Genomic DNA, 27,853 nt, shown 5'->3' with positions numbered 1-27,853 from the left:
ATAAATGCATTAATCGTCTTGCATCCCCTAAAGAATGCTAAATCATGTACTGACACCATTTACAACTCCCAAAACTTAAAACTTGACCAATAATAATCATAGAACACCTATAAACAATAATTTATCAACAGTGAGACAAAATATATGAATTACATGGCTTTTTTTGAATGTGAAATGGATTATAACAACAAACTTATGTGTGAAAGAAAATAGAATATTTGCCCTGAAATAGAGCACAGGTATATATTTTGTAGTCATTAAAGCCAAATGATCGTGTTCCCTCAGTTACACTAACAGACAGGTACTTACACAACTGGTTGGGATAAGATCAGAGCTGTCATGATTCAGTGGCTTCTGAATAGTCACAGAGAAATAAAGCAATAACTACTTGGTTTATTATTATGGTTCTATGTCCACATATACACAATACATCAAAAAATTCTTTATTTTTTTTAATTGAATGTCATCTCTATTTTTTTTCAAAATCACATAAAAGAGTAGCTTCATTCAAGGGGTAGACTTGTCCTGTAGAGTTGTCTGGTTTCTTTGACACACGGGAGATCTGAATTCAGGTCATAAACAGCTTGGGGATGTCTGGCCTCAAGGGTTGTAAGAGCAAGCAAGTCCAGCGTGTGTGTGAGGTCACACTTGGCTCTTCTCCGCGATGACCCACTCTGACTACTTCTCAACACAACATGGGAAAGGACAAACGGGTGATGATGGCCAGGGCTGCTTGGCTGTAGAAATGGCTGATGGGGAAGCACAGAGCCCAGATTTGGAAGGACAAGGTGACAGACGTGAAAACAGGAGAGAAAGAAATAGGTCATCCTGAAGTGTCCTTCTGAGACACAAGCAATGCCGATTCTTATCCCAACACTTGGTGAGTGTATTATTCATCTGACCCTGATCCTTGGGCTTTGCAACAACACTCTTGGCGTGTGAAATCCATCTGTAGAGTTTGCATCTAGGTTGGTTCTCCCAGTTGCCTAATAAGGGCAAGGTTCAGTTTCCATTTTGGCTGCTGGACTCTATACAGAGAAAAGAGATCCACTCCCGAGTTGTGGCTTGCATGGTTGCCAGTGTGGGGCTCCCCCAAGCATAGGTCACTGATCATACGGATAATTTAGGAGTTACCATTAGCAAGCCCTAACTACACACTCTATGCTTTAGTAATTCCTGGGAATTGTTTCATTCAGTCCTCATGAAACTGCTATTTTTAGGTCAGGAAATGTGCTACATGTGGCGGCGCACATCCTTAATCCAGCACTCGGGAGGCTGATGCAGGAGGATTGTGAGTTTGAATCTGCATGACCTGCATAGTGAAGTCTTGCTCAAGGGATGTTAAGGGGACTGGATGTACCTCAATTGGTACAGCGCTGGCCTAGCACACATGGGACTTGTAACCCTGGGTTCCATCCCAGTACTGCCTAAAGCAGATATGATAGTACTTGTGTATAATCCCACACTGGCAAGTGGATGCAGGAGGATGAAAAGTTCAAAGTCACCTTTCTCTGTACATGCACATAGGAAATTCACAGTCAGCTTGGAATGCCTGAGACCCTGTCTGAAAAAAAAAAAAGAACAAGAGTTAAGTAATTTGCCACATAAGTCACATAGATATTAAAAATAAAGTTGAAATTCAAATACAAACATGTTTAACACTTTATGATCAACTAATTGCATTTGCATGCAAACATGCCCTTCAGCTCCCATAGTGTCTTCAAGATGGTCAGAAGTTATCCTAGACTTACAAACAAGGGGGGATGGGAGTTGCTAGACCAGGAGTCAGGGTCAGTCCTGAAGGCCATGTTTCAGGCATTATTAGACAGTCGGCATCAGGAGTGTACGTATTTCTTGTGAACCCAAAGCCCATAGAACCAAATAAAACGGTGGTTCCATAAGTGCCCTCTCTATTCAGGCCCCGCAGAGCTAAGCCACTTCGTTTTTGCTTAATAAAAGTAAGGGCTCGGGTGAAATATTATCAACGAAGCACGTGTAATATCTTACACATGAGATGAACATGAGATTGATTCTAGGAAGCTTATCCTAGAAAGAAGGGACTCTGCTACTAATTCCGTTGTTTTCCTTAAAAGTTCAATTAAAAGTTCTAAGACATTTATTTGGAACGTACATTAGTTACTTTTCTGCTGCTGTGCTAAAAACAAACCCCAGAATACTTAACAGAAGCAAGGCTTTGTTTGGACCTGTGGTTCCAGGCTGAGAAGAGTCCATCAAGGCATGGAAACAGCAGGCATGAGAGGTCCCAGCTTAAAGCAAGCATGCAGCAGGGAGAGAACACAGGGAATGGCACACAGCTTCAACTGCCCAAGACTGTGGGCGGCATGCAGCATTCAAATCACTACTCTGTGTGTGTGTGTGTGTGTACATGGATCTACATGTATGAACGCATGTACATATGTGTCACGACATGCATGTGGAGATCAGAGGACAACTTGCAGGAGTTGGTTCTCTCTTTCCACTGTGTTGGTCCTGGGGATTGAACTCTGGTTGTCAGACTTGGCGGCAAGTGCCTTTATCTGCTGAGCCATGTAGTGCACTCTCCATCATATGATCTAACTGGTGAATAAAACTATTGAAAAGTAACTTTTTTTTTCCTGCCTCAAAAGTACTAGATAACAAAGTACTTAGCATCTTTGTTCACTATACTGTAGTGGTGACAATTTTAAGTTTAATAATTACATATTTGATTAGTAAGAAAGGACTCTCATTTCTTAGAGCTGTAAGTTAAATTTGTCTTGCGCTGATTGTTGAAATAGCACAAATATTTTTAAAAGTTACAAGGTTTGCCTCCAAGTTGCCTTGGCAGACAAATAGTTTATATTTTAAAGCAAAACTGCTTTGAAGTTGGTCAAGAAGGTAGGAGGATGGCAATCTGTCGTAGATAGAGAAAATATATATTATTAGACTTTTAAATGATTCACTGAAGTGTGATTTTGCCTTGGCTGGGTACATATTTAAGCTTAACTTTAAATTAAATATGTTTAACTTGACTCGTATAGAAATTTATAATTCAGAACTTTTAGTCGGTGGTTCCAATGGATATGCATGTAAAATGGATTCTTATGTTCACATGTTAGAAGAGTCCACTCACATGAGAAACGTAAAGAAGTACAGACATTCCTAACACAAGTACGTGCTCATGTGTACATGGTAATAAAGGTTCAGAATGCCTTTCTGGCTAAGGAAATGCTATTGAAGCTGGACATGGCTGAACATGCCTGCAAACCCGGGACTGGGAGATGAAGGCAGGAGGAGCCCAAGAGCTCTCTACTCAGCCTATACCAAATGACACGCTTCAGGCTTTGCGGACTCCCCATGGGAGGCCTTACACTTTCTGAGTGGATGGGGGGTGGAGGGACAAGGTGGGGGGAGCAGAAGGCGGGGAGGGAGGAGGAACTGTAGTTGGTATGTGAAATGAACAAAAAAATTTTAAAAAAATGGCAAGCTTTGGTTCAGTAAGAGCCATGTCTCAAGTCAATAATGAGGAGCACAGCAGAAGAGGATGCCTGACTTGTAGCATTTTTGCCTTCACACGGGGTGGGGGACATCGGACTTGTAGCATTTTCACAAGGCGTGAATGCACCAGCACATTCACATGCATGTTACATACATGTACGTGCTCATACCCATAAATGCTGTTTATCTTCTCCCTCTTTTTGTTAATAAACAGTATGCCTTATGATTTTTAATATAAATGTTTTTGTATAAAATATTCTTTTGAATTTATAATGTTTAAAATGAAGCCATCTTTGGGCCTGTTATATGAAGAGTTATGTATGTTTACAGACAGCTGTGTTAGCTGAGTGTGGGAGTGCCTTGTAATCTTGGCAGTTTGAGGTGGAGGTGAACGTTTCAGGAGTTCAAGGTCAGACTTGGCTATGCAGTGAGATTGAGGCCAGCCTGGACTACATAAAAAATTGTCTTTTAGAAAAGAAATACTTGTCTTTGAATTTATGCAATATTTTCCTTTAAATCAGGGAAAGAGCTGGAAAATGTCTCTTGAGTGCCTGTTCTGTATTCAGCTGCAGGTGTCTCAAGAGCAGGACACAGAGGTACATGCCATTCTGATCTTTCCTTTTCAAGGATTATAAACTTCCTCCCTGCTGACTAGCTGTCACAGTACTGGAAGGGTCTAGGAAGACTGCTGAAAGAGAAATGAGAATACGACCCCCGTGTTCTCATTCAGAGCTGGGCATTGCAACAAGACATACCCACTGGTGAAACAGGGACATGGCTGCTGTCGGAGTAACCAGTGGCTTTCTGACTGGATTTGAGGCCTGTTCCCTAGAGGGAATTCATGCTTCATACTGAAAACCTCATCAAAGGCCCATGGCTGGGGAGATCATAGACCCTAGAGGGAAACTGCTACTGTTATTAAATGGGCATGTTGTCAAACTGCCATATAAGTATTTATGTTTCTACCCATAGATCAATATGGTCTCAGTCTTGATATTGGCATCTTGACATCTATATCCTGCCCCCTCCCCAGGCTCAGGGAACCTCACAGAGAGGGACTAGAAAGATTGAGGGCATTGGAGGATGGGGAGGAGTACTGGGAAATGCTGTCTCCCGGACATGACGAACTCATCCGGCTGTGGTCACCTGCACTAGATCTGTATGAGATGAAGCCAACCAACACTCTAACAGTGTTGGATAAGGGACTCAATCAACACTCTAGCGGGGTTGGATAAAGGACTCAATCAAAACTCTAACAGAGTAGGAGGAAGGACTCACGAAGCCCCACCCCTGGCAATTGAAGGCTGCTGGGGGAAGAGTCATCATTTTTTTCTTTGTAACCACTGGTGGGTTGCCCATGCTCCACGCTGCCTAGAGAGATGAGTCGGCAGTTCAGAGTGAGTACAGCTCTTCCAGATGACACAAGTTCTGTTTTCCCAACACCCGTGTTGGGTGGCTCAAAATTCCTGTTCCAACTCCAGGGTCTCCTACACCCTTTTATGGTCTCTGCAGGCACACACACACACACACACACACACACACACACACTCATACACATATGTCTATAATTAAAAACAATTTTTTTTAAAAAAAAAGGACATGAAATTAGGAGGGAGACTTGTTGTAGGGGTCTGGAGAAAGTTGTAGGGGGGCAATGAGAGTGGATATTATAAAATATTGTGTATATGTTATGTTATGAAATTCTCAAAAAATATAATAAAAAATCACACACACAAGAAAAGAGACCAGAAAATTTTAGCACAATAACATTAACTGAATAGATTGTTTTTTCTTTTCATATATTTTGGTAATGTAATTTTAGGACTTTCATAATTTAAAAATGTAATTCATTTATAGGAAATAACAATATTTTGACTTAGCCTAGCTGCATCCAGCATCATGAATTACGTAAGTCTGTGGGAAGCACAAGCTCTAGGAAAGAACATTCTGAAGGTGGAAGTTCTGCCAGTGTGGATGCTTGGGTGACTTGGAGAGTGTCCGTTTGCTTTGGGGAGGAAGTGGCTTCTGCCTAAATGAATGCACATTTTGAGTTGAAGAGGGAAGACAAAGACCCACGGTAGAAGCAGTATTTTAGTAGTCAAAAATCTTTTCTGAAGCTGACTGCAGGTTTATCTGTCTCTCTTCCTTCCTGTCTCACTAACATACTTTGTAGACGCGTCTATTTTTGTACAAATCCTGCAGTAATACTATTGCTTGTTGGCTCATCTTTTCCCTGTTGGCCTCTGAGCTCTGAGAATGTAGAAACCAGAGTCACTTAGAGTCTACCAGAAACGCACTGTGCCTAGAATAGGTGACACATTGCCCACATACTTCTTGTTAAGTGGAACAAATGACACAAAAGAGGTTTTAAAATGCAGTAAAACACACGGCTAGAGACAGTTGAATATCTTAAAAACAAGATTTTCATGGATGATGAAGCCGTGATTTTCTATTATATTTAATATAAAACATTAAGGTAATATAGTCCTATGTCCTCCAAAAGCATAAAGGCAGGGGCCATGGCATGTCTCTGGGTAAAGGCACAGACTGCTAAGCCTGACGACTGGAGTCCGGGGATGGAAGGAGAGAAGCAACTCTCTTGAAATCTTCTCTGACCTCCACATGCTTGCTGTGCTAAACACACACACACGTTTTTTAAAAATTAAAACAACAGCTCATGAACATTGCGTAACACAGCAGCTGCAGTGAACTGGAGATCTCTGGCTTCCGCCTACTCTACGTAGCCACTTTTGTCCCCTCTACTTTCTTAACGCTCAGTGAGTAGTATAAAGCTGAAGTTTGCTATTTTTAGCAATGACTTATCAGAGGGTCTTAGACTCAGTGGAACCATGGTATGCAGATTCTGACAATGGCAGCAGAACCAGTCTTTGTCAGGAAATCGGAGGTTTGCTGAGTGCAACCCTCTGTTATGAAGAATTGGAAAATGCTCCCCTGTCATAAGATAGCAAGCATTCAAAATGTCCGCAAAAATAGTCCTTATTAGGACACATAGGAGGGCAGTAGCAATCTCCTACCATTTGCACAATATCGATACAATGCTCTTACAAGCTCTCTCAAATCCTTAGACATCTCTCTCTAGGGAAGATGAGAGGGTCTCTTTCTTCTCCGACTGGTTTCGCTGAGCTTGGAGTGGTGAAGATGGGCCACCAGAGGCTTACTGTGTCATTCTAGGTCAAGGGCAGTTAATTTAGATAGGCTTGCCATCTTGGGGTGGGTAATCTATACTGTTGCAACCATTTTGAGTGACTTTAATATAAAGTCATATAGCCAAATCCATATAGCCAAATGGATCAAGGTTATGTTCAAATCCGATTTCATCTCGTTTTTTTTCTCCTTGAATACCAGGATAACTGAGTAACGGAAATAAAAAGTGTGAGGGCTTAGATTGTCTGGATTTGGATTTAGGCTCCAGCGCTGTCTCATAGTCAACCTTCCAAATGTCTGTCCCTAGACAAAGCAGATTGCTTCTGTTTCTCTGGCAGGCTAGTAATAACTCACAAATATATTTTGTTGAGTTGTATAAAAGGAAGAGATTTTAATTGCTGCAGCTGAGGCTTCTACCTCACTTCATGTTCATGTTTTTGTTTGTTGAAATATGTTTGAGGATTGATCACCAGTTCTTGAGTCTAACTAGAAGGGAGTTGAGTTGAAGACAGTGTTTAAAAGTCAGTCTAGCTGACTAGTCTAGTGAGAGACTGTCTCAGAAGAATAAGGTGAAGTGATTGAGGAAGACTCACACCGTCAACCGCTGGCCTCCATAAATGCATGGGTGAGCATGTGTACACCCCATACCCCCACACACACATGCACATACACACACACTACACTCACATACACCTCACATACATACCACACCCAACACCTCTCCCCACACCTCACATATACACACACACTACACTCACATACATACCACACCCAACACCTCCCCCCACACCTCACATACACACACACACACACACACACACACACACACACACACACACTTGAGAAATTATGGACTCCTGGTTTGGCTGAGCACATGCTAGACAAACACTCTACGACTGAGTTGGATTCCAAGCCCAAGCTATCCTCTGTCATCATCTATAAGCGCTTCAATTAAAGAACTAAAAGACAATACACACAAAATGGGATATGAAATAAAAGTGATGAAAATGTATATGTCCAGATATCGAGAAATAGATTTTTTTAATTGGGGAGGGGGTGGTGGGTAATTTTGGGTGGGAGGGGGTTTTTGAGACAGGGTTACTCTGTGCAGCTCTGGCTGTCCTGGAACTCATTCTGTAAAACTTTTCTCAAACTCAGAGATCCACCTGCCCCTTCCTCCCAAGTGCTGGGGTTAAAGGCATGCGCCACCACCACCTGGCTATGAAGGGTAAATTTTAAAGTAGTTTCTTCCCTTAAAGAGGGGAAGAAGTGAGCGGGATGTGGTGGGCACACCTGAAACCCCCATGCTCAGGAGGCCTAGGTGAGCTGATCCTGTGAGCCCCATTAGCTCAGCACTCAGCTCGGGCAACATAGCTAGACCTTATCTCTGAAAAAGGGGAATAAAGCAAGAAAAAATTCATAGTGGAATTAATTGATTAGGATCTTGGATTCTGTGGGAATTAATGAAGAAGGAGAAGTCATCTGGGAAAAAAATAAATTTCTTGGTCGCTTGGTTTTCATGACGATGGCTGATGGTAACCAGCTATGATACAAGGTAAAGCTAATCAATCACAAAGTGGAGAACCGCATTCGGTTCTCGCCTGACTTTCTCTGAGAGCCATCACCATGCATGTGGAAGTGGAAAGGGTGCATGCCGAGTCCACATTGGAAGTATTCTGGCCATGAGTCTCATGTACTTGAGTCTCTGCCCACATCGGCCCTTGAACTTTAACTTGATTACCCAGTCCCAGCCACCATCTGACAGCAAGTTCCTAAGGAACAGTGAGTGTGGACCTCCCAGCAGAGCTCAGCTAATCCCCAAAGCCGGGAGATAGGGACTAGTGCTTTAATCCACAATGCTTGTTTGGGATTCTGTGCATTTCAGCACTAGATAGTGGGAACAGTAAATATATGCCAGCTTTTATAGATTTAAAAATTATCTAGATTCATCTCATGTTAAATAAATGCTAACTTTCATATATACTTTTATATTTCTAAACTCTTTTTTTTCTCCTTAAAGAAAGCCCCTTCAAGCTCCCCCATATACCAGCTCTGGTTTTGCTCCTGTGGGTAGTCATAATTTCTTATTCATAATACGATTGAAAACTTAATATATGCAATTTAACAGATTTGTCAATTCTTTAAGGCAATCTTTCTTGTTTGAAGTTGAGAAAGCCCTTCATTTGGAAAACACATTAAAATGTTAACAAAAGCAAGATTTAAGCTTACATTCTTTATTCATATCACTTTAAATGTCAGCTGCCTTCTCTTCTGAGATCAAAACAAGAGGTTCTTATTTTTAAGACAGTGAAACTTCGTTGGAATACGATGATATATTCAACAGACAGCTCCTAAATGGTTCTTTGCTGGAAGTGGCAACTTTACATTGATGTGCTGTGATGTCAGGACAAAACAGGAAATATATTTGACTGACGATTTTCAGAACAAGTGAAAAAGGAAGAACGGAAAAAGAAAAATAGAAAGAGAGGAAGATAGAAAGAATAAAAAAGATGTTCTATAATGTACAGCATCCCAGAATAGAGTCTGGGTTGCTTAAAATGTAACATTGGAAGCTGCTCTGTGTCTTGAGTCTGTTGACTCAGTTAGTTGAGAGGTTGAGACTGTAGTTCAGGGAGAGGCTGGGAATCATATTGAGGCTCAGTCTCAGAGTATTTGCTTTGGATAGATACCTTATTCTGAGATAATCAGCTCTGACTGTAGGATTCTTTATATTCTGTTTTAATTTTCTTTGCCAGTCTCCACATCATGTCAAAGCCACTTTGTGTATGCCCGTTGGCTTATAGCCTAACAGGAAGGGTGCTGATACTAAACATCAATAATAATAGGCACCTAATAATAAGCATCAATGAGTTCTACTCAAGGCTAACTTGCCTGTGAGCTAGCAGAAGTGGGAATGCAGACCCAGGTGTCTGGAAACACTGGACCTCTAACTGCTGGTCTCTAAGGTGTGGATGATTGCCACAATTCATGGCCTGGGCTCATCAACATCAGAAACTGGCTGTGTTGTGGTTACCACCAATCCTTCCCGAGGTTAATGAACACTTCCCCAGAAAGATGCAGCATCTGCAATTATTAACAGTGGCAACAGAATATAAATATGCTAAGTTGTTGATGGTACCGCTAGACTCTTGCCCGAAACAAAGTCAGAAAGGAGAGGGAATGGCTAATTCTGCTGATTGCTGGAGGAAAGGCACGGACGAGCTATTATGCAGATTGTCTCAGTTTTTCCAGGTTCAGATTCAAAAATGAGCTTTTGGTTGAAACAGCAGAATCACTTCAAGATGGCATCCTGGCTTGGATTATAACTTCCCAGTTTCTCTCTCTTCCTGGGACAGACATTCCTGTCTCCTTTGTGGCTTCTGCGCTAGCCAGAGTTCATTTAAATAGGAAGTCTTGGGGCTGTAACCACTTTCAGTGTAGAAAAGAGTTGGCCCTGGAGCCAGAGGAGACAGACTCTGGGAGGAGAAGGACAGACTCTCTAGCGTGGGACCAGGGTCCTAAGGTTCCCTCTCCTTGCAGGGCTGCTTCCCCTCAGATTTCCTTGAGGTTAAACTTGATTCCTTTGGGAAAGAGCATGAAAAACTTTATAGTGTAGTGTGTAGACAAGTTGCTTCCATGAACATTTGTATTTAAGTATTACATGAAAAGTAGTCATAACTATCGCTCCCCCCCCCCTTTTACATTAGAAAGCTGAAGTTCAGAACCAAGTGAGATATTCGAGGTAACATCTCCAGTGAGTAGGCGAGCTGTAACCCAAAGCCATCCTGATCCCCGGATAGCACTTCTGCCTGAATGTAGCAACATTAGGACCAAACCTAGCATCTTAGTTTATTTTTTTATTTCTGTGTGTATTATTAAGTGTTTATAGTATAGGGTTTGGAGATGGGCCTTGGGATTTGAACACATGCAAGGCCCATAGCACGAATAATAAAAAACCCAGAGACAGATACTGGGATTCAACCTGAAGATCAGAAAAGCAAAGCAGTCAAGCCATTACAGAGCTCTTACCTCTATGACATCTTCAGACTGAAACAGAGCGAGTTCTTGTCTCTCATCCTGCCTCATATTCTTCCCTAGTGCTGGGATTAAAGGTGAGCACCACCACCACCCCAAACTGCAAGGCTGACTAGTGTGGCTGCAGGGATTAAAGGTGCATTATTTATTAAAATACAAATGAAATACCACTACAAAGGTCCTAGATTCAATCAGCAGCATAGCCAAAGACCTTCAATGTGTCTACTGAAGAAAAGGTTCAGATTTGCTCTTAGGGTCTCATGGACCATAGAGTGGCCTCAAAATCACGGGCCCTGATCTTCCTGTCTCCCCACCCTGCCGAGTCCTGGGATTACAGGTGTGTGCCACCTCTGCTGTACAAGCCATTACTTCTGAGCAGAAAGATGATGTTGGAAAGGTGTGAGAATTCAGACGCCCTTCTTTAGTCTAGAGAGTCTTCTTTAGTCTAGTACTCGACTCTGACTTACTTAGGGGAGTCTTGAAACGGCCTTTGGGACACCCTGTCTTCCTTCTGGTTAGAAGCTGGCTGTGAGTAGTCTGAGGGACACATTTTAGAATAAAGGGTGGGCTGAATGCCGGCATCGTTTTTGTGTGGGTGCTGCTGCTGTTTCCCACCTAGTTTGAGCCCCTCAGTTCTATGCCAGGCCTTCAGACGGACCACTGGGGAGAGTACATCACCCAATCCTACTGTCATAGAACTGATATGCCTCTCCAGTGAGAAATCACTCTACACACTTAAAGATTGATAAAGGAAAAAACAAAACCCAATAAGGTAAATGACTGGCTCTGGCTAATGCTCGAAGAGGAGCCGGCCACAAAAAGAAGAGTTTAACTAGCTTATATACACCCTAGGCTTAAGCCTTCCACATTTACTGTCATCTTAAATCTCTTCCCGCTCCGGGTTACACACGGAACAATTTGAACAGAGACAGGAGACTGTAAGTCTGGCCACTTGTGCAGACGGGAGATTTACAAAGATATTGCCAGAATTATTTAAGTACACCAGGGCTGCTATTTTCAAACAGCTGTTACCCAGGTTCATCTTGCTCACTGGGCAGAAGTTATGCTTTTTCTGATAAGAGCACAGGCGGCATAATGGTGGTTGTGACCCTGCTCCGTCCCCTTGAGCGGCCACCTAGAGGCCTGTTCTTTGATATGGGGTAGCCCTCATGGCCAGTGGAAAGTGAGGGTTGTCTCCTTTTGTTGTGGAAATGGAGCCTCACTGGAGGTCAATTTTGGTGGACAGACATTAGCAGAAACTTTCTCAGCAACCGCAAATGTCAAATATAGAACAAATTGTTCTTTCTCTCAGTTTCTACTCAGTACATTTCTGTCTTCCAGCCATATTGGAGGCAGCGTCCCTTAGAGAAATTCATGTTCTATAGCTCAGTATTTTCCAAGCAAGGTTATTAGTAAATCCTTCATAGCATCTGTCGTCCTGCCACACATTCCCCGTCGCTACCGCACCCCTATCACTGTGCAGCACCAGACCCGGCATCTTACAGTGAAGTTATTCCCCTCTCTCTTCTGTAGGTGCTGGAAGAGTTCGACTTTCTTATATCATATGAGTGATTGTCTGGGCTCACGCCCTTAATCTCTCTGTGGGTTCGAGGCCAGCCTGGTCTACAGAGCGAGTTCCAGGACAGCCAGGGCTACACAGAGAGACCCTGTCTCGAAAAACCAACACCAAAACTGAAAAGAATTGCTCAGGAAAAGCCAAGATGAGCCGAATGGGTAAAGCCTGCACATTCTGCACAGCAAGAATGTCTTGTTTGACTAACTGGTACCTACAGCTCGGGTGTAACTACCAAGGTGATAAAGAAAAAACCAGTCTGCTGAAAGACCTATTTAAATGAGGGGGAGAAAGAGAGAGAGAGAGAGAGAGAGAGAGAGAGAGAGAGAGAGAGAGAGAGCTCAGCAAAGAGTTGGTCCCCTGGAATATCCTAAGAGGTTGTGTTGAGGAGAAGATGTAATTTTTCGGCCAGGGTTTTTAACGTCTGCTGTCTTTTATATTAAAGAGTTGAATGAGAAGTGGGAAGTGTTCTCTTTTGTGCTGCGCAGTGAATTCACCATTATAAAACGCCTTACTCTAGAGGACTGTTCACATCATGTAAAAATAGCCTATGTTTTGAATGATTTTATACCTTCTGGTGGTCCAAGCAAAGGAAATTTTCTAGATCTTTCTCTTTTCTTTTTCTTCTTTTCTTCCCCCCCCCCCGACTAGGTTTTATTCTGTAGCCCAGGTTAGCCTTGAATTCACAGCAGTCCCCCTGCCTCAGTCTTCCAAATGCTGGGTTTGCAGATGTGAGCCTTCACAGTTGGCTGGCTCTCTTCCTTTTTGTCTCATACAGTGTGTTATTTATAAAAGCTCCTGCCACATTCTTGTACACTTCCGCTTTCACATCACTTATTTTATATCCCAGGTTCCTTTTCTACCTTTGCCCTTTTGAAAAACAAAGAGATTCCCGGTCTCTCTCATGCTGTGATCCCGAGCTTTTCTCTCCTGGTGTGTTTTCATTTGGTTGCGTCTTCCTTTCTGTGAACTCTGTTAGCTGAACTTTTCCTTGGTTGTAAAATGCCTGTCTGAACTTTAATCTTAGTTTATTCTTCAAATGAGTTGCCCATTGCTGGGCATATTTATTAGATGGACTTTCATCCATACGCAAGCCACTAAAGTAATAATTTAAATACTGCTTAAAAGATCAACTGCACCTTGAATAAAATTATGTAACATGTAAAGTATTTATCATTTTATGCTAATTTTATTTTAGGTTCTAAAACCAAGAAGGCCATGCCTCTCTGAAGCAGGCCGTGCTAGCCCTTTGGGGACTCGTCCCCCTACTGCTCCAAACAGATGTCTGAGTCTAGTCCCAGCTAACACACAAAGCCATCTGTTCGCGGAACTCTTCAGCTGCTCTGGAGAGAGCGGCAGAAAGCTGCACTGTGTGCCTTCTCACAGTTTACAAGCTCCAAAGTGCACAGAAAACACATGTACAAGCAGAAACTCATTTCCGTGGGGCTGGTCATTTAGAACTCATGAAGGTCTTCAGTGACCGACTTTCATGTTTGGTAAGAGATGGGGATCTGAGGAAGCAGAAAGTTAAAATATACATGTTATATATAATAGATTTAAATATATACTTAACATCTGTAAATGTTCTAGACATGTGAAAGTTTGTCCAGCCTAAGGCATCTAGTTGGTTTGGTTTTTTGCTCTGCCTCGGGAGAGGTGTCACCTTAATAGCAACGCTAATTATAATAGACAATAAACGATAATTTATGGGCGACCAAGGACCAAGTGGCTATGGGAGCTTTCATTAAAAAAACAAACAGCACAGTCACAACCTGTGGAAGCAGGCTATAATAATCATTAGATATTTATGTGCCCTCATCAGTGTGCAGTTTTTATTTAAAAGTCCCTCTTTGAACTTCTTATTATGGAAAAATTTTCAAGGTATGCAATGCACTAGCAATTCTGCAATGCAACTTCTACCACCCACAGCCCAGCTTCAATAATTCAGCTGTGTGCCCAACTAGTTGAATCTAGCTTTTTATTTTTCCCTGAATCGGAAAATTTTTTAGGCAAATGCCAAACCATCACAACACTTTCTGACGACTATTTTCAGTAAGCATCTCGACATGTTATACTTGAATGCTTGTGTTATTACAAAATAAACCTGGGGTACAAATAAGACGCCTAGGACGCTCTTCTGCACTCGTGGAGACGCAGTTACAGAGTTACGTGATCCCGGGTGTGACCCGAGCCGTCGGTCTCCTGCCTAGACCGAGTTAGATGCCTAGAGGCAGCTGTGGACCCCCGGCACGTAACCCAGGGCCACAGAGGCCACCCACCCAAGCATGCGCAATCCGGACCCCGGAGTTGCTAAGGCCCCCGAGGAAGATAAGAGATTCAGGATATGGCGAGAGCCAATCAGAGGACGCAATCGTACATCAACCAGCCAATCCAGGATCGAGACTAAATCAAGGCCCCAGCGTTCGGCGTGCCCCACCCGTATCCAATCAGAGGGCCGGCAACTTTGGGCGGACTTTTCAAAATAGCGAAAACAAAACAAATCGGGGACCTTTAAAAGATGTGATGCGTCAAGAAACGGTCTCCTTCCGCCTTCCAACCGGCTCGCTCATCTTGGCTCCCTTCCGAATCCATCCCGGCATGAGGCTGAAATCCAGGTTCCACTCTCCACCGCAGAACCTGGCTCGGCAAGGCTAAGAGGAACAGAGGTAGCTAAGAGAAACCGGGCACGGAGACTGGGAGCAGGGACTCTTTTCCAGCTCCATTGAGGAAGCGAGAGGATCCCTCCGCGCGGAGTCACGCGCCCCGCCCCTTGGGGGCGTCTCAGACTGAAAACAAAAACAAGGGGTTTGCTCAGTTCGGGAGGCTGCGGCGGAGCCGGGAGGACGCGGCGGTGCGGGGCGGGCGCTGCGCCCCGCTGAGGAGCAGGATGCGGCCGGGGCTGTGAGGCCGGGCGGCGGCCGGGGAGGTCGGATGCGGATCCCGGGGCACCGCTGAAGCGGCTGGTCCCCGACCTCGGATACGGGTCCGGACGCCCCCTCCGCGCCGGTTCGCGACGCCGGGGCCGGCACGGTGAGTGGGCCTCCCGGGCGGCTCTGGATTTCGTGATTACGGATCGGGATCGCGGCAGTGGAGTCCCTGAGAGCTTCAGGGTCCCGCTTCGGGGTCTCCAGCTGCAGCTCAGGGACTGACAAGGGCTAAGGGAATGTTTTGAGGGATGGGTGACCACACGGGGGTTGACAGCCCCGGGGCTCCGCACCGTTGCTGAACCGAGGTATTGTGTTCATTCCTTGGCGCAGGCCGACTGGACTTCTGTCCGCCACCACAGCTAGGCGGGCAGCCGTGTCTTTAACGGTGGGCTCGTCTTAGCTGCAGAAGCCGAGGGGGACAGCTTGGAGGTGGGTTCCGCGAGGGGGTGTCCCTGGGGCGGGGCTCACGGGGTGGGGCGGGGCTCACGGGGTGGGGCGGGGCTCACGGGGTGGGGCGGGGCTCCGGAGCCGCCTCCTTCCAGTTCTTTGTTCAGTCTCGAGACTCCCCCCCCCCCTTCCCTTCTCGCCTATTGTGCAACGCTCCGCCCCAGAACCCGCTTCGGTGGCTTCAGTTCTCCGGTCCCCCGCATTCCTCTAGGCAGAAGTCGCTCTTGTACTGGTCAGGTGATGCGGACAGTTGGGGGACATTACGCCCCTTGGACAGTTTTTCTATTTCCCAACACTGCCGGCCGGAGGGCTAATCTGACCCAGCCCTGGCCAGCGGAGGTGACCGAGATCCTTGTCCCATGCCACGCCTCCTTGGCTTTAGGGGAGGATTCTCCTGGGGCTGAGAGACGTGACCGATCCCCTCACCCGGATCTGGCTTGCTTGAGCTGGGGCGTCCCTAGCTGGAGGGCTCGTGGCCAACTCTTTCTTCTCTGCTCGCTCACTCCCTTCCTACGCGCATTGCATTCTTAACCGGCCACGGTGTGTTTGCTGCAGATGAAGGATTTGGGGGCCGAGCACTTGGCAGGTGGCGAAGGGGTTCAGCTTCTCGGATTGTTGAACTTCTATCTGGAACAAGAACAAAGATTTCAACCTCGAGAAAAAGGGTTGAGCTTGCTGGAGTCCACCCCAGAGGTAAGTTTGAGAATCGGTAGGACTTGTAGAAGGCAACTTTTTGTTTTCTCCGGTTATGTCAATAGTGAACGCTACAAACTTAAATCCAAAAATGGCCTTCCTGTACCAAGAATAACCTTAAACTGCACAAGGTTATGCTTTTGCTCTAAGTGGAAGTTATACCCAGTGTAGTGTAGAGGCGTTTCTTCAAATGGCGGGGGCTTCCTACGGAATACTTACGATAGGATCTTTAGTTATTATAGAAAACAAAAACCATCAAAGAACTCTCTCTATTCCAAGGGAATTGAGTTCTGCTGGAACTGTCTGGAATGGGGCAACAAACATTCCACCTTATATTGAGTTGCTAAAGCTCTTCTGTATTGGGTAATTTTTAAAAGCGGTGATTTATGTCTTATATCTGAAAGTACATAGATAGCTTTAGGTAACTACTCATAAAATGTTGAAAACTACAGGGGGAAGTATCGTTTCTGGACCTGTGTATTCAATCCTGAGAAAATAAACTTTGATTCTTGTTTTTTTTTAATTTCAGAATGATAACACTTTATGTTCAAGATTGAGAAATGCCAAAGTCGAAGATTTAAGAAGTTTAACTAACTTTTTTGGATCTTGCACTGAAACGTTTGTTCTGGCTGTCAATATTTTGGATAGATTCTTGGCTCTTATGAAGGTATTTAATCGTTTTTATAAACTCTACATTTTTTTCTTTGATATCTTTACTTTCAATTTTGTTTTTGTGAGACACGGTTTGTCTTGTGTAGCTCTGGCTATTCTGAAACTAGCTCTGTAGGCCATGCCCTGACCTCTGTCTCAGAGACCTACCTGCCTCCCCGTCTGCCTTCCCTCCCTCTTCCCCTCCCAAGTGCTGTGACTAAAGGTGTGTTCTACCACATACCACAAATTTACATTTTTCAGTATCCGGTGCCCAACACAGTGTTCTAATGCACAGGGCTCAGTAATATTTGTCAGATGGATGTAATAAAGCATCCTATCCATAAACTTTATCAGAATTGGGATGGTTCATGCCGGAGAGACTGCAAAATTGTGTTTTTGTGTCTTAAGTAAGGTTTTGTTGTACGTCTTAAACGTGTTCTCTTGAAAGACATTATGAAAGGAAGACCATCATGTTTTAAGTACTTAGCTTACAAGGGTTAGGGAAGGTAGAAAGGTGAGAATCGATTAAAATTCACCTTGTTAAAACAGTGCCATAATAATGTTAACAGGCTTATAAAACTGTTCAAACTGGCATAAGAGAAGCTAGACTTTTTATAAAAAGGAAAAAAATGTAAAATCCTGTTTTAGGGGAGAGGTTTTAATAGTTTCATTTTTCATCATGTTTTTCTTAGAGCCTACATGTTTTTTAACACTGAAGCATGACAAGCAGAATGTGACAGTATGTCTGACTTGACCTGCTGCCTTCCCTGTAAGGCCTTTCAAAGTAGGGAGCCACGGTCTCTATTGATAGTCAGGAGCAACTGTTAAAAACCGTGGAAACTCTCTGGCCCATAGGATTGCTGTCAGCTGCTGGGTCACCTTTCAGGGCATCCATCTGTCCATGGCAGCTCTACATATGCCCTCCACACGGCACAGTCAATGGGGTGCGATCCTGGGCAAGATTACATTATGTAGTGGTTGAGTTTTGTATAAAGAGAGCAGGTGCAGAATTGTCTTTCTTCATCCAAAGCAATAGAATGCTGTGTGGTATGTGGATGGATGTTTGTGTGTTCAAAGGTTTATTTGAGGGAAGATGTGCTATTCTGTTCTATTAAGTCTGAAATACAAAGCACAACTCAGTGTTAGGAAGCAAGTTTTTGAGCCAGCTTTGGGATTATTTTTACATGCATTTAAATTTAATAATTGCTCATATAGCCACTTCTTTCTTTTTAAAGAGAGGTGACGATGGTCTAAAATGTGAAAATAATTGTCGGTAGAGAAAGGCAAGTGCATGTAAGAGAGGCAGCCTGATGTTTGCTCAGGTGTCTATGTGGCTACATCCAAGTGGTGATCGTCGGGCTTCCCTTTGTTCTGTGTTTCAGGTGAAACCGAAGCACTTGTCTTGCATTGGAGTCTGTTGTTTTTTGCTGGCAGCTAGAATAGTGGAAGAGGAATGCAACGTCCCGCCCACTCACGACGTGATCCGGATCAGTCAGTGTAAATGCACAGCTTCTGACCTTGAACGGATGGAGAGAATCATCTCAGAGAAATTGCACTATGAGTTGGAAGCTACTACTGCCTTAAACTTTTTGCACTTATACCACGCAATCCTATTTTGTCACACTTCAGAAAGGTGAGTGGGGCTCCGTGGTCTGCCCCTGTGCCTCTCAGCTTTCAGTAGGAAATTAGATTGCCCAGAAATCGACGTTCTGAATCCCTCTGAACCTGTAGCTTGGATTTGAGTCCTTCAAACTCCTGTAACTTCTCTGAGGTTTAATAATTCTTTCTCCTCTGCTTTGTACAGGAAGGAACTACTGAGCCTCGATAAACTAGAAGCTCAGCTGAAAGCTTGCCACTGCCGGCTTGTCTTTTCAAAAGCAAAAGTGAGGCTGGTTTCTGCTTATGTACATTTCAGTTTCTATTTCGAGTTTTTCCCTAATGTGTGTGTCCATTTTTATTTATTTTATTTTATTTTATTTTGTAGCCATCTGTATTAGCTCTGTGCCTTCTCAATTTGGAAATAGAAACAATAAAATCAGTTGAATTGCTGGAAATTCTCCTGCTTGTTAGAAAACATTTGAAGGTAAGTATCTTTAGGCCTGGTTTTCCTGGTATCATAAATAATTTATTTAATACCTTGTGAAATTCTCAGCATGTGTTCATTTTTCTTGTGTGTCAACTGTTCTCATTCTCAAAGTACCACTCTGACCCAGACAGTATTAAGCCAGAAGAAGGTTAGCTCAGCTTCTTTCTGAACACAGGTGCTCCTTTGGGGATTCATACCCTATGGCAGGATAGCTGTGCACACCCCCAGTGCTTGCCCTCAGCCGTATTCTGTGAAGTACACTGAATATGCTAATATATCTGTATTATCTGTATGTGTGGGGCTGAGTCACCTCAGTAGCACTATCAAAATTACCACCAATTTTTTAAAGCCCTGTAACTTTTTACAGTCGTGATGAAAAGCAAAACAAAAGCACAATGCTTTTTCTTACTTTAACTAATAGTCTGGTTAAAGAAATGCAGATTTTAACATGAAATAATGTTTGTTGTTATTATGACTAAGTATTAGATAATAGTGAGTCTAAGAAGTACTTTGGGGTTATTAGAAAGAAATGGGCAGTCCAGGAGAGGTGCTGTGACTAGGAGCGTGATGGAAAGTCTGTCATCTGCAAGGATGAAGGTTTGGATAGGAAAGGCTTAGGCTAGGCAAGCTGGGGACATCATTTTAAGGTGGACTGGCTGGGCTGCAGTCACAAACGGATAAGTACCTCCAACTCAAAGGCAGTTCTTTAGAAGCCAAGTATTTAGATGAGTCAAGGAATTGTGGATGATTCCTTGAATCTAATGTACTAAAGTTTGATCATCTGAGTTCAGTACCCATAATCTACAGTGAGAACTGCCTCCACAGAGTTGTGCACACACACACACACACACACACACACACACACACACACACGCCTCCACAGAGTTGTGCGCGCACACACACACACACACCAGCAAAACTTTTTTTTTTTTTTTTTTTAATAAAAAGATGACCAAGTGTTCTGATGAAAATCGAAGGAGATGACTGAGGAGGTACCGTGGAGTACTTTCACTAGGGACTGGTGCTTGCCACATTGTAAAGACCTAAGGATGTAGCCTGACTCAGTGGAAATAGAGGCCAAAATGATTTGAAAGAATTTATTTTTAAGTCAGATGTAATGTCATATTTCGAGGTCCCAGCACCTCAAAGCCTGAGGCAGGAGGATCGTGAGCTGGAAGTCAGTTTAGGCTACATAGTGAATGGGCTTCTTGAACTAAGTGAGCCATCAAACGGAACAAAGCCCTTCTGCTTGTAGAAGTACACACAATGTGAACGTTTTGTTGGGAGATGTTAGCTTTTGTCTGCCGCAGCTCTGTTTCTCCCTAACTCCAGCATGATGGTGATCCATGAAAGCATCTTCATGTTTGGTGAGATCAGCCAAGTGGGCATTCTCCAGGTGGGGAGAAGCTGCCCTTTCTGGGAATTTCCTCTTGGATAGTGCTGACTTTAGTTTGTGTCTGATGCCATTATATAGATGTATATTATAAGGAATCCAAACTGATTTGTTCAAGAAATATTTGTTACAGAAAAGAAATTTTTGTAACAAAGATGTTAAATTTCTTTGGCATTACTAAATAATGTACTTGGTGCTTTTTTTTTTAAACAGGCTTGGTTTTAGGTCAGTGTTTTCTTAGAACAGGCAAAAGTTTTCTTAGTACCGTGGTCATATTCTCATCAACTAAATCAGAATACGTAGCACCTGTGATTTCAAGGGGCAAAGTCCGTGAACATTATTATAACAGCTGCACTCATCTTTATGCCTAGATTGGCGACGCAGAATTCTTTTATTGGAGGGAATTGGTTTCTAAATGCCTAGCAGAGTATTCTTCTCCTGCGTGCTGCAAACCTGACCTGAAGAAGCTGGTTTGGATTGTTTCAAGGCGCACAGCGCAAAACCTGCACAACAGTTACTATAGCGTTCCCGAGCTGCCAACCATCCCAGAGGGGGGCTGTTTCGACGGAAGCGAAAGGTGAGCCGGCCTCTCCCACAGACTAAATAGAATGATAGCTTTTGTGCATAAAAAAATAACTATAAGGGCCAATAAGATGTCTCAGAAGGTAAGGTCACTTGCTGACAAGCTGGGGTTTGAGTCCCAGAGTGGAAGGAGAACCAACTACTACAAGTTATTTTTCTCACCTCCACACATGCTGTGGTATACACACACACACACACACACACACACACACACACACCACTCTTCTTCCTTCCCTCTCCCCTCCCTCCCCCCTCTAAAATAAATAAATGTAATTAAAAAATTAAAAGAAGAAAGACCTGGGAGTGGAGAGGTTGGAAGGTTTTCGCCTCATGCAGGAAGCATCGATTTTGATCCCTTGCACTGTGTAAACCAGGCGAGGTGGCATTGCCTGTTGTCCCAGCACTGGGAGTTGGTGGGAAGGCCAGGCCATTCCTGACTGGATGGAGTTGAAGACCCTGTTACATGATACATTGTCTGAAAAAGAGTAAACAGAATCCCCTGTGGAGAGTTGTAAGAGAAAATCCCTCTTCACATGTCGGGGTTTTTCCAAGGCAGGAAATTAACCAGTGGTTTCTTAAAATAAACAGCTTATCACCCCCCACCTCAAAAAAAAAAAAAAAGCGCTTTTTGTCCTCTCCTTACTCTTTGAGACACAGCTCCATTGTTAAAGCATAAGGCACAGAAGGTCCCAGGCCCCTCCCTGTTGGTGTGTCAGAGGTGCCGTGGGGGGGGGGGGTGTCTGGGACCTTCAGCACTGATGCGCTCAAGTTTTACCAAATGCTACCTCTTAGTTTTGTTTGTAATTTGAATTTTACTAAATTTGATACTTTCTGCTGTCGGATAAGGACCAGAAACTCTAGTTTCATGGTGAATGTTCTTGCTTTGGCATTTGAGGGAACCAGTGGTGGAGTACCCAATAGAGGGAAGACCTTTAAACAGACAGTTTCACCGCTGGACTGATGACACTTAGAATTCTGTAATTACTTCTGCTAACGCTTAATGGTACAGGCAGAATAGATGGCAAATAGTAATGAGGTAGCTCTCTTAAGAAAACTATTTTTGCCAGCTGGTGGTGGCGAGGCCTTTGATTCCAGCACTTGGGAGGCAGAGGCAGGCGGATTACTATGAGATCCAGGCCAGCCTGGTCTACAGTGCGTAAGGGCTACACGCAGAGAAACCCTGTCTAGAAAAATCAAAAAACCCAAATCAAACCCAAACAAAACCTATTAACTAAATATGGTAGTGCAGGCCTTTAACCCCAGCCCTCAAGAGACAAGGGCAGGAGGATCTCTGAGTTCAAGACCAGCCTGGTCTAAAGTTCCAGTACAGCCAGGGCTATATAGATAGACACTGCCTATAAACAAATAAATGAAAACTAATGAAAAAAAAGGTCTTCTAGAGAATAGACTTGACTTTAAGCTCAACTCAGCTGTGTAAATAGTGGTGAGCTTTTGAATGTGGTGTGTAGACTGCACCAGGCTTTTTATTTTGCCTGCAGACATCTGTGTTTTGAGCAATGACACCCTCTTTTGTCTCTTTCCTTTCAGTGAGGACTCTTGTGAAGACATGAGCTGTGGAGAGGAGAGTCTCAGCAGTTCCCCTCCCGGGGATCAAGAGTGCACCTTCTTTTTTGACTTCAAAGTGGCTCAGACACTGTTCTTTCCGTCTTAGAATTCACATGATCTGTGTCAGGATTTCAAGGATGTGCACCTGTTTCAAAGCAATAAATGGGGAGTGGGTGGTTCTAGAGTGCAGCCCCCATCTAGACAGGAATTACACAGACTGAAATACCTACCTTCTATTTATTAGTCAGGTCAAATCTGGCCTGTTTTCATATTTAATCCTAAGCCATCAAATGGGTTAGTGCCTCTTACCAGTACTTTATACGTTGGCACTTTATTTTCTTGTTGACTTTATCTGTGGAGAGGAAGGAAGGTGCTGATACCTTTGTTACTTTTCAAGATTTTTAAAGATGAGTAGTGTAGCTCATCGTAATCTGTAGCGCCTTCAGGTGTCTATTTAACAGATCGGGAGTGTGCAAGTGCTTCCTTAGCAGGGCAGTGGACAAGCCTTCGTGGTTTGTCTCGATTCCTTCTCCCCTGTTCTCAGAACAGACTATACAGGACTCTGAGTGTCAAACACCAATAGCGTACTGTCTGATATAGATCCTATACATTGCGAGTTATATTGACATGTCTGTGAATTTTAATTTCTAAATGTCTTGAGATTTCTAAAGCAGAATTGTCATCAGGTTAGGGTTGTTAGTTGCATTCTTAATACCTAAGTATTGTCAGACTGTAGTATTATTTTATTGTTATCTAAAAGGTCCAAATCTGCTAGTTTTGCATGCATCTGTATGAAAGCAGAACAGGAGATGGAGCAGGTATGAGCAGAACAGGGAATGGAGTTGATATGCGCTGATTTAGTTCATCTCACTTTCTTGTATTGAAAATTCTGCATGATTACTTTCTAATTGTTTTGTATTTCACATTTCATACTGTATTATATATGGGTGCCAAGGTTTGACTATGAAGTGAAAGAACTCCAGTGTTTGTAGTATTAGTTCAAAGCAATTCTGTGTGGTGATAACAGCCATAAGGATGAGGAAGTGTGCACTCTGTACACAGAAGATTTTGTACAGAGAATTTTTAACTTTATAAACCTATGTGAAAATGTAAATCTTTAAAAATGTACATAAAATACTGTATTTTTTTACCCTGTGTGTGTGGTAATCTGGTCAGTGCATGTAAATATAATTTATTGTGTATTCTATATTCCCAGACATTGATGACTTACATTTTATTAGTAAGTCAACACCCACTGAGGTGTTTTCCAAAGTAGATTTTTTTTTGAAGTCAAAGTATATTGTAATTCAAAATAAAAATATTAATGGATTCTCCTTACATGTAGTTTTTAATTGATTTTTGGATGATTTCATCAAAAAGGCTTGAAGTGAAGCAGGGGCTCCCACATTGGCTTCTTAGCTGTTGAAAGCCCTCCGGGTGTGGTTCCTCATCAGTTTGGCCCTGAGTTTTGGAAATACCAAAAGGGAATCTGTCGCTTGGAAGTTGGCCTGCCTCTGGGGTGGATTCATCAGCGATGGCACACTGGTCTAAATGTTTGCTTCTTCGCTGTGAAAGGCAGTGCTATGGTATCAAGTGGGCCAGACTGGTACACTGTACAAATCTGGAACATTGCTGGGTCAATAAACATGGTGTATTTGGTGCTGGAGTCCCACTAATTTCTAAGCATCTTACTTTTTGTATCTCTCAACTTATTATTATTTTTTTTTTGGTAGGGTCTCTCTATTTAGCCCTGGCTGTCCTGGAACTCATTATGTGGACTGGGTTGGCCTTGAACTCACAGAGATCTGCCTGCTTCTGCCTCCCAAGTGCTGTAATTTCATGCATGTAAAGGCATGCAGCTCCATTCCTGGTCTCTCAAATTTAAAAAAAAAAATTTTGTGTAGTTTTCCCATCCTAACTGGATTTTGTAGACTTGTTTACTAGTTGGGTAGCAAGCCATACAAACTGAGTATAATTTTTTATGTACTGTCTCTGCCCTGGAGGTAAGGGGCATGACTTCTGTCTTATGGTTTCTGTTGCTGTGAAGAGACACCATCACCACAACAACTCTTAGAAAGGAAACATTTATCTGGGGCTGGCTTACAGGTTCAAAGGCTTAGTCCAATATTCATGGTGGCATGCAGGCAGACATGGTGCTGGAGAAGAAGCCAAGAGTTCAACATCTGGATTGGCAAGCAGCAGGAAGGGAGTGACACTGGCCTGACTTTAGCGTATGAAACCTCAAAACTCAACCTCGGTGACACACGTCCTCCAACTAAGTCACATCTACTCAAGGCCATACTCTCTGGTGACCAAGCTAATCTGTGAGCCTATGGGGGCCATTCTTACTCAAACCACCACAGCTTCCCACCTTCCCAGTGAAGAACCTGCTCTAGGGTGACCCTTATTGGACAGCTTTGACAAACCACAGTATATTCTGGTTCTGATTTTGATGATTGTAATGTAAAGGTCATTTGTGGCCTTTCCAAGCTTGTAAACCTTCTGTCCCTCCGGTTGTCTCCCTTTCTTTACTAGGGCTTGTCACTGGGTGAAACTGCCCGTGGTTCCATCTCTTCTACTTCTAGTTTTTGATATATTTAGCCTGGACCTCTTTCTTGAGCTCCCGAGTTGTTATTCACCCTGTGTTATTCACCCTGGCCATTCTACCGGGAAGTGTCTCATTATTCCTAAACCTGTTCTTGTATGTCTATCTCACTGAATCAGAATTTACCCATTCAAGGCAGAAACTTGGCTGATATCTTTGTCTCCTGATTGTGTTCTGGAAGAGTCACTAGCTTCATTTGGAGGATGTCATTTATACCCTATATCTCCATGCCGGCTCTCCTCTTTCTGCTACTAGTTTGGTTCAGATGGCCCCTCTACCCCTTCTATCAGTATGGTTACTATGCTATCCTCAATATCTTTTATTCCAGTTTTGGTTGGTTTTGGTCCATACTTGCTATCATCCTTTTAAGACATGCAGATAAGACTGTCTTGTTCTTGTTCAAAAGGTCGCTCTCATTAAAGGGGAAACCTATGTCATGATATATAGGTCTCATGTTCTTAACCTGTTGCTGGCCTTTCTTTTCTTTGTCATTTCCTGAAGCGAAAACATGTTAAAGGTGGCAAACTGTCAGCTATGTGGAAGATGGGATGGAGCTCTGCGTGTGTGTGTGTGTGTGTGTGTGTGTGTGTGACTACTTGGGGACTCGCTAGCTTGGTGTGTCATCCAATCAGGTACCTTTTTCAAAGCAGTGATGAGTAAGATTGAGACTCCAGCATCATCTGCACATGGTCAGAGTGTTGGGGGAGAGGTTACCGTTTTGACCTCATTGTTGATCCACCACTTTGAGCTGACAAAAGATTTGATTGTTTTGGTTTTGATGCTGTGGTTTATGGGGTAAGTTGGGTGTGCTTTTCTGTTGTCCCTGGTGAGGTGTTGTGCCAGGATCTCCACTCATCTGACCCTATTTCCACCTCCTGTTCCAGGATGTGATAGTATATGAATACTGTGTTTCAATAAACCCTCCAGAGTTAACATTCAAGTTAATTACAGACATGTTGCATGCACACTTCTCACGGCAACTTAAGCCACTTTCTTAGTCTAGGGCCTTTTTTCCTTCAACTCACATCATTTAAACACTAGATTGCAGCATGGTGCTTCCTCCTGCATCTCATCACGCCCCCCCCCCAACACAAAAGTTATTGCTTGATACAGGCAGTCCACTTCAGTTTTTATATAGATTAAGACATTCACTTTGTCCTTTTTTAAAATTTTATATTTAAATGCTGAGATTGAATCCAAGATCTTTTACATGTTAGCCAAGCCCTTTGTCCTGGAACCTCCGTTTGTCTCTGGTATGCAGTACCAGTATCCAACAACTTACGTCTGTGCTTAGTCAGTTCTGACTGGTAGAGAGTCTGCCAGAGTGGCAGCCAGGGAGTCTAGCCTCCCCTAGCATACAAGATGTCCTGTCAGTGAATGTCTGTTTCCCTTGAAATTTGGCTACTCTGGTGGTTGGCTTGCCTGCCTACTTTAAAGTGCAGTGGAAGAAATCTAAGCGTAGACTATAAGAAAACTGGTAGCTAGACCTGCTGCTCTCTAGTCCTCTGCTTTGCCACAAAGGAGCTTGCCCTGAGCCGGAAAGATGAGACCAGGTGGAAAGAGGGTTTGGAGAATGAGATCATCTTGAAGTCCTGTGCTCCCAGCTTAGTAGCCTGCATCCTCACCTGAAGATCTCAGAGGAAGCCCCACAATTGGTCCCAATCCACCCACAGACTCAGGAGAAATAAACCATCATTTTAATCTGCTAGACTTTGGGATGGTTGTTATACAGAAATAAATAACTGAGACAAAATATTCATGGCCAAGTGATGAATATATGAATGTAATTCTTTTCATTCTTGAAATGGATTTATGTCATCGGTGTTTTACATAATACAGAATGAACTGTGAAGCATACACACCGATTGACTCCTTCCCTTGACAAAACCCTTAACAGAGTCTCAGTTTCTAAGCATCCAGCTCAAGTTCCTTATGTGGCTTAGCGCACCCACCTCGCCCACCCTCAACCTCACTCCTGGTGGGCGATCAGAGAGGTGAGCTCTTTGGCCTATAACACTTTGGTGCCTTCCCTACGCCATGCTTTGGCATCCTTCAGTAGCTTCACACACACACACACAAACACACACACTCGCACGCACGTGCGTACACACACACACACACACACCTTGTCACCACCCTCTGATAACTCCCACTCAATCTCTTGAAGAGTCCCTGTTTTCGTTCTCCTTCTTCCTTCCCTCACTGGATGGCTGTGGGGCCGTTCCTTGTGTGCCAAGACCAAATGAAGTGCTTGCTCTGTAACACCAAACTCAACCTACTATTCCCATCCTTAGGGAATCCAGAGGTAAAATGGATCATCCTGCAACAAATTCTGTCGTTTGAAAAGCCTGTGATGATGCTTCCTTTCCAGAAGTTCCTCCAGAACTTCCTGACTTTCTGCTCCTTATCAGTACTGTGTGTTGTTTTTATAAAATTTAACATTTTTCTTCTCTTAACAGTTTTCTGCCCCCTTGCCTGCTTTCCTCACTGTCTGTTCCCTGGAGGAAGAAACTGTTGGCATCTTCTTTTTGCCAAATGTCCAACACTAGGTACGATATCTGACTCACACTCTCTGGTAACAAGCGACTCTACTGACCACTAACGGTGTGCCTCACATGACTTATTTGTTCCTCGTTCCAATGCTACTTGTCAA

At 43.4% G+C, this 27,853-nt stretch overlaps 1 protein-coding gene and 1 long non-coding RNA gene across 3 annotated transcripts; one reads left to right on the top strand and one right to left on the bottom strand.

Moving 5' to 3' along the window:
- Nucleotides 1-373: 373 nt before the first annotated feature.
- Nucleotides 374-15,005, bottom strand: LOC148121097 (uncharacterized). The gene is made up of 2 exons (XR_015738531.1): nt 14,760-15,005; nt 374-1,564 (listed from the first exon to the last, which is right to left on the bottom strand). It is a non-coding gene; the product is annotated as an uncharacterized LOC148121097 (long non-coding RNA).
- Nucleotides 15,006-15,140: 135 nt separating this feature from the next.
- Ccng2 (cyclin G2) lies at nt 15,141-23,933 on the top strand. 2 transcript variants are annotated; one of them, XM_085691619.2, is made up of 9 exons: nt 15,154-15,280; nt 15,508-15,606; nt 16,180-16,317; nt 16,847-16,984; nt 18,351-18,601; nt 18,773-18,851; nt 18,953-19,051; nt 20,819-21,024; nt 22,578-23,933. In XM_085691619.2, the coding sequence occupies exons 3-9, from the start codon at nt 16,180-16,182 to the stop codon at nt 22,699-22,701; spliced, it is 1,035 nt and encodes a 344-aa protein (XP_085547745.1). In that variant the 5' UTR covers nt 15,154-15,280; nt 15,508-15,606; the 3' UTR covers nt 22,702-23,933. The 2 variants fall into 2 exon arrangements, with proteins under 2 accessions (XP_085547744.1, XP_085547745.1); XM_085691618.2 differs by lacking the exon at nt 15,508-15,606 and having other exon boundaries at nt 15,141-15,280.
- Nucleotides 23,934-27,853: the final 3,920 nt, after the last annotated feature.

Source organism: Myodes glareolus, chromosome 8, assembly GCF_982192425.1.
Source record: "Myodes glareolus chromosome 8, mMyoGla1.1, whole genome shotgun sequence".
Taxonomy (NCBI): domain Eukaryota; kingdom Metazoa; phylum Chordata; class Mammalia; order Rodentia; family Cricetidae; genus Myodes; species Myodes glareolus.
Note: the sequence above shows the minus strand (reverse complement) of the source record. Positions and strands in the feature narration are given on the sequence as shown.

Coding starts and splice junctions, on each gene's coding strand:
- Ccng2 (XM_085691618.2), top strand. CDS start 16,180: ATGAAGGATTTGGGGGCCGAGCACTTGGCAGGTGGCGAAGGGGTTCAG. Junction 16,985..18,350: donor GATTCTTGGCTCTTATGAAG/GTATTTAATCGT, acceptor TCTGTGTTTCAG/GTGAAACCGAAGCACTTGTC. Junction 18,602..18,772: donor TTTTGTCACACTTCAGAAAG/GTGAGTGGGGCT, acceptor TGCTTTGTACAG/GAAGGAACTACTGAGCCTCG.